Source organism: Anopheles arabiensis, chromosome 2 (assembly GCF_016920715.1).
Source record: "Anopheles arabiensis isolate DONGOLA chromosome 2, AaraD3, whole genome shotgun sequence".
In the NCBI taxonomy this organism is placed as follows: domain Eukaryota; kingdom Metazoa; phylum Arthropoda; class Insecta; order Diptera; family Culicidae; genus Anopheles; species Anopheles arabiensis.
In genome coordinates this window covers 54,178,480-54,188,976 of record NC_053517.1, presented here as the reverse complement: position 1 = coordinate 54,188,976, position 10,497 = coordinate 54,178,480, and the positions used below count along the sequence as shown (strand labels likewise).

Sequence of the window (10,497 nt, the reverse complement as noted above, 5' to 3'; positions counted from 1 at the left end):
TGGCAAGAAGTCCCTTCTTCCCCCTCCCTCCTTAGCCGAACCGTTACGAACCGTTCCGAAACGGTTGTGCGCTCGGTGCGTTGTCACTAGTTGTCCCGTTTTCACCTTCACCGGAAAGCTGCGCCCGGAAAAGCTATAGCAATAGCAACAGTTTTCCCAATCGTGCGCTTCGGCATCCACCTTCTTCGGTGGCAGGATACTATTCTTTCACACTTTTTATTGCACTTCCAAAGCCAAATCTCCCGGCTGCTCCTATCGGTCCCCATCATCCTTTCCTCACACCGGAGGAAGGTTCTCGTTCACTTCGTCACTTTGCTTCGCTCGGTTCTCGGTCCTTGTTTGATTCGCACGAGCTCAATTAAATGGGTGTAAAACAAAAAAGTACGATATACACAGCCATCATCATCATCATCAGCATCATCATCATTCTAGCTTCTTCTGGCGGCAGGGTTTCGTTAGAATGTCTTCGGATTTGACGGTCGTATTTCCCGAGCTAGATAGACGCACACAGGAACGGTTTAACGTTCCAACAGTATCTTCCTTTTTTACTGCTTCTTGAGCTTATCCTTTGAAAGTTCCCCTCGTCGATTTCCCCATTTTCACTTCAATCTGCATCAGAAGCCAACCCCACAGAAACGGGTCCCTGCGAACCAGTTTGAGATGAGCGCAACAGGGTAAATAGTACATCTGTGCGATAGAGTCAAACATACACTAGGAAACTGAAAAGGAAGACAAAAAAACATCGTTGCAGAACAATTTCAACAAGTGGCAGCTCCGTACGGTTTCCTCATACCTACCCGGTCCAGCACCACCCCTCTTCCCCCCCCCCCACACCATAGCACCAGCAGTTTTTTTTATCGAGTTTCGAGCTCTTTCGACTACAACACTGCAAGGACATCATCGCCATCAGAGCAGTTCCATTGGAACTAAGGATTGTCTGAGGCAGATTCCGTCGATGCTGACCAATTCCGACTAGCACCCGTGTTGTCGTCGTCGTCGTTATCGTCTTCCGGACCGTTTATCCGAAATTGGAGAAATGCGATGAAAATTTATGTGCGTACATTTGCACCGGAATCTATCGTCGGGGTGTTTAACGGGGATAAAACAAAAAAAAAATACAGGAACCCACTGGACCCACATATTGTGTTGTGGTGCTGTCGGTTGCTTATCCACCATCCAGCACCATTCGGCATCAACAAAAGCTGCGCTATACATCACCAATCGTGGAATAGCATTGATGGGGCGCGCAAAAGAGGCTTAGAGGAGAGAAGGTCGATCCTTTTAGGAAGATTCGGTAGCAAAACCGACCGCCTGCCTCCCCACCCCCCTCCCACTCAAGGGGCCTCGTATGGGCAACTGTTGCATGCCCGGACATGCGGGCGAGCTAGTGCCCATGAAATTCAAATTACAACAATATGATATCAGTTACTCACTTACCGCAATTTGCATAACAGATTTATCGTTCCGTTCGTGACACTTACTTGGCGATGGCTTTAGGTTAAGCTGGGGCTGGGTCTTTTACTCCACTGCTACACTGTTTGTTAATCAACAAGTGCGAGAATGTTGCTGCCCGAGGGTTATAATAATATTAAAGCACAAGTGCATTGCAGTTCCTTTTGCGTTACATAAAATGTAAAGAAAAATGTGAAAAAGTATGGTTAAAAATGTACATTTTTTGCAAAATGCGTGAGTCTGTGCAAAAATCAAATTTACTTAAATTAAAAGAAATTTAGCGAACCGTTGAATTGATTAAATAATTTTTAAAAAGATTTAATAAGAAAATAATTGGAAAATATTTTGTTATAAAGGTCTCATTCCTGTCGTATGTTAAATAAAAGTTATACAACGCTCCATTTAATGGCATGTTTCTGCATACACTATGAATAGTTGATTTCGAACGTCATGACATCATCTGTACGGAATATTAACTTGTATATGTGCCGAACATGTGCTGATTGTGTTCGTAGACTATTTTAGCTCTAAATATGTCCCAAAGATGTAAAAAAAGACACTCACCCACATCCCACATATCCCACATTCCGCACACAACTGCCAGCAGTAGCTCAACCAGAAAACGTTTCACTCAACCATACAGAGATCGATGATAACGCGAAGCTTCACGAGGGAGGAAAAGGGCGGAAGGACAGCGGCAGCAGAATGCCCGTGGACGGGATATTTGAATTCAGATCCTGGCGCCACTCACAAGTCCCACTTGGAGCTGTCAGAAGCATTCTTATGGCAGCCACTCTGCTGAAGCAGCCCCGGGAGGAAGCTTACTACGTCACAGCCAACACCAAACACATGGCCGTGGGGTTTTCGGGCTGACGGGGTGTGGTGCAAATTCAATCAATACCATTTTAATTGACTCTTGGCAATACGGTACCGAGCAATTATTGCCGTGTGCTCCACCTCCGATTGGCCTCCATTTGCCAAATAGTGGAACCGAAACACGCACTGGGAAGATTTACCAGTTCCGGATGATTTGCGCCACCGCTGCCCCTGCTGAAATTATCGGATGTGTTGTTGTGGTTTTGCTCAATTGATTAGCAGGTTAACAGATTTATCCATTAGATAAGACGCTGCGAGGGAGCGGGCCCACTGCTCGGAAAGTATTGCACGTGTATCGTAACAGAAAGTGTAATTAAACGCTTCTATCATTTGCTAACCAGAAGCAAAGTAATGATTTAATTAATTAAATTCTCACTATTTGTACTAGCGATTTGTCTGGGCAAGCTATCCATGGCTGTTAAATACCGACACTGTGCACATTTTATAACTTTGTGCGCATTAAAACGAGCTGTGGCAAACCTCCAAAGCCTCTGACCATGGCATTTGGGAGCATTTAGAAAAATTTGCTTGCATTCACCAACTTTCTTGAACCGAAGTAATAGAATTTTCTTTTTTTCCCCGGTATCCTTTCTCAGCAACCCTCCGGTATATTATATTCAAGGAATTACTTTACCGTGTAACAAAAAAACGCTCTAAACTTTAGCTACCTGCACAAGCGGACCTGCCAAATGTCGAAGAGAAACGAGTTCAACTTTCCACGCCTTCCATCGCAACGTTTCCGCACCACGTCACGTCCGATCCGTGGCGGGCCTCATCATCTTGCGCACGTTTACACCGCGTGATGTACCATCAATCAGGGCAATCAAAGGACCGTGAGACCCATCATTTTGTCAGCAGTGTTTTGACACCACAGGCAACATGAGGATGTCCTTTTTTCCTTCTTCCTCTTCTTTTCCTTCACCGCACCTGAAGAATATTGCCTGACCAACAGACACTCTGTGCGGAATTTCTTCTGATATTTAGTATGCGGAAAAACGGAACGTAAGCAGTTCTTTTCCTCTGCAAGGGATAGTGCCCTGTTAGCTGAAAATGTTGCAAAAAAAAACCGTCAAATGAAGACGCTCGACAATATGGTGGCCAAAGCATCCCTCTCCGGATGTTGGTACGAATGACGCACAACGTTCTCAACTGCATCAGCCTGTTCCTCCCTTGCGTTGACTGTGCGTGTGTGTTATCCCTAAATTCTTCAACGAATGTGAGCATATAATTTAATTTAACCGATCCTTTCAGTTCATTGATCACTTCCTGCTTTTTACAATCATTCTGCTTCCTAATCACTTTGAAAAATGTGTTCCCGACACATCCATTCATTGACATTGGGATCCGACGAAGGTTCCCCTATCGATCGATAGCAAAAATGATAATATTTTGGCAAGTGATTCAAAAGCACCGTTAATCCCGTCGTGTTCTTCACATTCTCAAGCGAATTAGACGCCTATTCAAACGTCCTCAACAGTGGTGGAAATTCAAATTCAAAAAAGAAATCCAGTCCATCCAGTGCTGACAATATGGAAATTTAGTAAAATATGGTTTTACGGGGTATTTAACTTGTCTCTGTTATTTTATGCTTCGAACAGGAAGTGCAGCAGAATACCTTAACACCATTCCGATACAGGATTTTTCGTAATTTAAGAACACTTTCTTGACTCTTTTTTTGTACAAGAAGTGAACTTTATGTGTTGGGAATTGGACTCAACGGAAGCCTACTTAGACAGGGCCATTGGAATTGGAGGAGCCTACTGGATTCAAAATGAGCCTGCCTAACAAGAATATCGGAAAGTCCACTTCCCATCATACTAAGTTCACTTTCCGTGATCTGTTAACATGAGAACCCCTGAAATCCCTGTAATGTGCCTTAAGTGCTTTATTTACAAAAATTGCTTTTCAATGCATACACTAGAAAACAATTTGCCCTAAACACAAAGGAACGTATGATAAGCTTCTTTCCATTCTAGAGTTGGCTACACTTAAGGCCTCTTCCGACAAACGTTTCCACGATAAATAAGCTAAAGCTGAGCAACATTCCCAGACCCATGATGTAGAAGGATGTTTGCATATCGATCATGGTGAGCTTTCGAAGTGCCGGTTCTTCCTCCTGCTCCCTCAGCTGTCTGATGCGCTTCTGCAGGATCAGTGCCGTCTCGGTGTCTTCGTACCATTTCATGCACAGACCCGACTCCACGAACCGATATATGGCGGCATTGAACAGTGGTGCGAATGGCCACCCTTTTCGAACAATGTACGCCAGCGAGTACACTCGTGGACATTCATCAACGACGTGCAGCATCGGCTGTCCGTTTGGTCGAATGTATTCTGTGTTAATGATCAGATGCACGTCCGAATGACGCTCGATGCAGCACACATCCCGCTGAAACGCAGCCCGATGTCGGGCGGATTCGTTCAAGATTTGAAGCTTCCCCTTCAGCGACTGGTACAATGGGCTGAGCGAATCGTTACCGAATATGTCGAGCAGCGAGCGGGAGGAGGTGGCGATTGGCAATTCCGACTTGTCCAGTGCTGCCAGCGTGTTCAGATCTTTGTAGTACGATTTCGTGCTGAACGCTGTAGTTAAGGTGCCCTGTGAAGCGAATCGACGCAACGGACATATAACCATTGGCAGGCATTAATTATCGGCGCAACAAACGTACCTGGAATGTACCGGAGATAATAACGTTGGCTATCAGGAATGCGACTAGAAGTGTCCTTTCGATCATCCGCACTGGCAAATAGGTAGAGCTTGCACCGAGCAGTACCAGCCACATCTCGATCGATAGTACAGTGTATTGGGCCCGATCCCCTTTCAGCAAATGCTGTCTATAGCGACTCACTTTGCGCAAGGTCCAGCGCTTCAGCAGGTACCAACAGTAACCGCCGGCAAATCCAACCACTACAAACGACGTCCAAACGTACGGATGAAAACAGAGAAAAATAGCCAACCATTGCGGAATTTCCAACGATTTTGGAGACAGGATGCACAGCTGGTCAGAGTATATTGGGTGCAAAAACTCGATTCCGTGAGTATCGTAGTACTTCATGAAGCGAACGTTAAATGATACATCCGTCCGGTACTGCAGCAGATCGCCTAATGATCCAACAAAGGTATGATTCTTCAATCGATAGCCATATTCCTGCCCATCCGAGGCGTCCATCGTTTCGGCAGTAAAATTCAGCGCCACTGCCAAATTGCCCAACAACATCCCGTCCAGCCCACCCGACCCATTGGAGGCTCGGACGGACTGCTGTACGTAATGCACCTCACGGAATGACGCGGGCAGACTGTCCCATGGTAGGAGTGTTGGATTTCGTGGAAATACCGTACAGCGTATCGGTATGCCATTAAAGATGTTTAGCTTATTGTCAGCGGTAGGACTCATCGCAAAATCCTCCCCAACATAGAACGTCAACAGCTGTTCGGTTTCCTCTGCATGAAAGGGATTGAAGAAGTGTAGCTTCTAAACGAAAGAAGGAGTTAGAATTTGAAATTAGTTTCCCGTCCCGGTCCCCAAACATACTATACCATCTGCCGTTGGGTCGGTAAGTGGCCCAATAGATATGGCGAGATTTAGAATAGAGCTGTAGCGCCATAGTCAGTAAACGGTTGGGCGTAGTTCCTCTAGCGAATAGCTTGACTGCTGTATGAACACCAAATAGTTTGAATGCACATAACGCTCACGCTCATGCAATGGATGGCGATCTTGACAGTAACGTGCAAAGTGGCGCACTGTAGTGAACAAGAGCACTACTCCTACTTCGGCATGGTCCGGCATTACAAACAGATTGTCTCGAGCACTTAGGAAACCAGTACTGTTCATGCGTTGGATGAGCTGATCATTATCTTCTACCGTCGGTTGAATCCAATCCATGAATCCGTCATCCGCCAGTTCGTGTGTGAATGTCAGTAGGGGAATTTCAAGAAGGGAGAACCCTGCAAGTGTTACAAAGTAGGCTTAGAAATGCGAACCAGGCCCAGGTCGATCGTCTTCTTGTACATTCGTCAGATGGTTCACCAAGCTCACTATAGCAACCAAGCAGAAGCAAACGTGCACTTCGAAAGTAGCGCAACAGCAGCGAACGCATCACTTGTTCAACCAACGGTCCTATGAGTGTATCCTCGGGGAGCATACGCTCCAAACTGCACGACGTGCCTAACCACATGTGTACTAGCGTTATCGCAACAATGAAGCCTTTAGTAAACATCCTTTGAAGGTAGCGCAGTGCACGCTTGTTTACGGTATCGAAGGACAGACAAAACCGTACGCTAACCCAACATCAAATGAACTGATTCCTTTTGATTGACACGCATTTTCAGTTCCCTCCAGGACCGCGCATTGATGAATGGTTATGCCGAGCGTGCTGTTGTTACTGCGGTTGTTCCAAAGTGGACGTGGACTGATTGTTTCTCATTAGGTGTAGAATAAATAATCCATGAATTATGCGTGATTAGGAATATTGCTGAAGTGCTTCGTGTGTCGATTGCATAGTGTAGCCAAAGCCCCTAGATATGATTTTCGGCACCGCACAATAAGGACACTGTTTTTTATCCTGCTGTATATAACTTTGTTTGTTACGTACCATGAAAACGATCGCGAAGGGTATTCATTTTTATAGCCAGTAAACGGTTAGGTGCAACAGTCGTGATATTTGACTATGTCTTATCAACATGCTCGTTATAAGTTCAAGCACCGTTATGCCCGAATCACCTCATACGCGGAAGTGACTTATGTCATTGAAGATTCCTAATCAGCTGCAGATAGCTAGACACTCAACAAAAGGCTAAGACAGGTCCAACTTGACTGAGGTTTTTGGTCCTAGGCAAGAGGAAAAACAGTTTTACCATCAGTAAAAGACATAAATTAAGATATAGAAATAAGTTTTAAAGAATCAAATATGTTTTCCCCTTTTAAATAATGACCATCTCAGTATTTTTATAAGAGTTTGACTATTTTTTACCACTGACGGACCACATGCCACTCATTTGAAATAATGTACATTCGTCGAAAAAGTATGACAATACGGCAGGGCTATAATAATAAACTTCATAAATACATACATAAGTAAAATAGATTACTTTTAGTAGCTACTTTAGAGCTCCATTAGGACCTTGCAGGGACCGAACTACTTGAAAGACTGACGTTGTTACTCAGAAAAATACAGAGAAAAAAATAACTTATTTACCAGGTCACAACCGAACAAATAGGGCACTAACAAAACAAAGGAAATAAAGTGAGAAAGAGCAATAAAAAACTGATAATAAAAGATAAATTTAATATATAAGAATAGATAATAGCGATATAAGAGATATCGCTATGTCTGCGTCTGTGTTTAGAGAAGAATGGTTGGAAAGATAAAATCGCCTACGGATTGAATCCTATGTTGCGTATGATCACCTGTTGCATTAAAATCTCAGCTCATGATTATGTAGAAATAAGAGAAGATGGAAAAAGCAGTTTATGATATTTACTCATACCTTCATAGTGGCCGTCGCGCTAGCTCGGAAATTTAATAATTCGAATGCATTACTCCAGATATCTGCCAATTTTCAGGTTTCCGGAACAGTTCTTTAAAACCACGTATCAAAATACTATCTTCGCACATCGATGAGGATACTACTTGGCCATGCGAATGCAAAAAAAGACCAGCATAAAAAAACAAACTCATGGAAAACTAAAAATAATCATTCGATATATTTTCTAAAATTAGATCATTTATGTCTTCAAATCAAGTGCAAATGCAGCCATTTAACAACGGTAAATTCACATCATTTTTGAAGTTCTTGTTTTTTTAGATATTTTTGAAATATACAGGCCTGATTTTTAGTAGAAGCATAGCTAAAGAGTGCCCTCATCAATCAAGTGAAGGTATTTTTAATTTGCAAACTGCCCAGAAAGCCTCAAAGTCAGAAAAAGGATGAAAATATAAGGAGACTTACTCAATTATTAAAACACATGCACTATATAACAGAAAGGAATGAAAACAAAAGTCTGACAAACGACAAATCTGAAATATTCGCAACATGAGAGAGGCGCAATCGTGATTACTAATATTTTTGTTACCATGAAATCTGAAGGCCTTTGACCGTGTGCTGGCTGGCTCCTTCCACCCTTAACTACACCGTTTACCTCATTTTTTCCTCATCTTATCCAACTATTACTGCGGCTCAGTCAACGAACACACGGCCTTCGATGCCGTCGCGTGTCCGGTTCACAGATACAGCTCAGACAGACGATTTATTTCTTTATTATATTTTGCCTTATCTGTAGTGAATAATTAGATACCAAATTAATGACGATTAAGAGGCTTAACCACCGATAAGGCCTATTCGATCGTTACAGTTTGTAATACTTATAATAATAAAACACTTCTTTAATGAATTCTGAACTAATTGTGTTGTATTAAAAACAGTATAAAACGACCAAATCTCTTCTCTTAACATTAATAAATGAAGTAAAAATAACAAAAAAAAATAATAATAAACATGATATATTTCAAGTGTTTTGGTTAATGGTTAGTATTTGCGCTAGAAAGAGAACCATTATTTTCTCTAAGTGATATGCTAAATTTCAAAAGAGTGATTGACAATTGCACCTCTTTATCCGAACCGGGGCCGCTTTCCCGATACAACGCCGAATGAAATGGAATACCAATGTCGTTTTATTCATTCCGTATGGAAAGCTATTTTTAACTGATGATTTCAATTCCGTGATAGCGGACGGGCCGATAAGTTCAAAATACCAAACCCTCCCCTTTGCCGAAAGTGTAATCATCGGTTCGTTTTCGCAAATGCGTGCGACTGCGAAACTGGAATAGGCAAATAGGGCTTCCACGATTAAGTTTACCTCCGTATCGTGTACCCCGCTCCCGTGTTCCCCAAGGAAGAAAATCCAGAGGGTAGAGAGTGGAAAATTCTGTTTGTCGTACGATCACTAACAAAAGCTAAAAGTCCGTCCGTACGGGATCTAGTGAATGTGGATGAAGGGCTGAGCAGGATCTTATCTCATCTCTATTCAGCCTACATTTTCCCCCCATTGCTTGCCTGCCTGCCTGCCTGCCTGACGCACTATAACCCCGCCAGAGCAGCCTGAATCTCATTGACCCACCACGAAAACGTTCTACTACTGCTGCCGGTCTCGTCTCCACGTCTATCTGTGCGTCGCAAAGCCGCACACGAAAAAGGGCATAGAACAGACAAACGAGGTGGTGCTGGGTGCTGCTGCCGGTACTGATGAAGTTAAGATATTTAATTTTCTCACGAACTTCTTCCGTCGGTGAGGAATTCCTCTAATAATCGTCAAAGGAATTCAATAATAAAATAATGACACCCTTTCGAGCAGGAGGGGCGGCTAAGCGCATCCTTCCTGAGCGATTTGTTCTTTCCGGCAGGGGCACGTAGAAAGCACGGAGCTTTGTTGGACATAGCATGTGGTACGATTTATATGCACATAATATATCGTAAGGGCATGTAGTAAGGCCATGTATTTTTATAGTGGAAAATACTATCTTGCCAATAGCACCCAGTACCCCATATTACTTTGTAAACCCTTTCATAAGTGTGCGCCAGTAGAGAATTGTATTACAGTGCAGCGCCGTTTATCCGGGCTTCTCGGGACTTGACCTCGCCCGGATATGCGAATAACACGGATAATGAGTCAAATGATATATTTTATCACCAATTCCTGATTAATGTTTGGAAAATTATCTTACTTTTTGATAAAAATAACTCAGTTCTTAATGCTTTTATGTTTTTCCAATGAGAATAGTTGAAATTTGCCATGAGTTAAAGCGTTTTTTGTGAAGAAAATGTGCTCTTATAACCGCTTTTTCAAATATCCTCCTCATAACGCAATGTCACCTTTGTATTGAACTGTCATTTCTCAACAGCACGGATAAACGGACAGCCGGATAAAAGGTACCCGGATAAACGGCGCTCCAATGTATTTTCGTGTTTTCATCATTCTCATAACATGATTTTTTACTGCTTATCTAACTCCTTTTAGAACTGAAGTTTCTCCTTCTATCATTCGGTCACTTATGCTCACTCAGCCCCGACCAAGCTGCGTCCAAAAGTATCGTTCCAGGAATAGGGATAGAACTACTCTCATCTCTGTAGGATTCGGGACGTCTAACCATAGTACACGTTAAAAAACTTCA

The 10,497-nt window shown here is 43.0% G+C and overlaps 1 protein-coding gene across 3 annotated transcripts; it reads right to left on the bottom strand.

The window, feature by feature from the left end:
• Positions 1–3,703: 3,703 nt before the first annotated feature.
• On the bottom strand, positions 3,704–9,939 carry LOC120897412. Of its 3 annotated transcripts, none has more exons than XM_040302289.1 (3): positions 5,862–9,939; positions 4,998–5,801; positions 3,704–4,927 (listed from the first exon to the last, which is right to left on the bottom strand). In XM_040302289.1, the coding sequence occupies exons 2-3, from the start codon at positions 5,721–5,723 to the stop codon at positions 4,301–4,303; spliced, it is 1,353 nt and encodes a 450-aa protein (XP_040158223.1). In that variant the 5' UTR covers positions 5,724–5,801; positions 5,862–9,939; the 3' UTR covers positions 3,704–4,300. The 3 variants fall into 3 exon arrangements, with proteins under 3 accessions (XP_040158223.1, XP_040158222.1, XP_040158221.1); XM_040302288.1 differs by having other exon boundaries at positions 4,998–6,274; positions 6,922–9,939; XM_040302287.1 differs by having other exon boundaries at positions 4,998–9,939.
• Positions 9,940–10,497: the final 558 nt, after the last annotated feature.

Excerpts from the sequence above, each read along its gene's own strand:
- LOC120897412 (XM_040302287.1), bottom strand. The coding sequence starts at position 5,723 with ATGAGTCCTACCGCTGACAATAAGCTAAACATCTTTAATGGCATACCG. Across the intron at positions 4,928-4,997 it reads TTATCTCCGGTACATTCCAG|GGCACCTTAACTACAGCGTT; the intron begins GTACGTTTGTTG and ends TTCGCTTCACAG.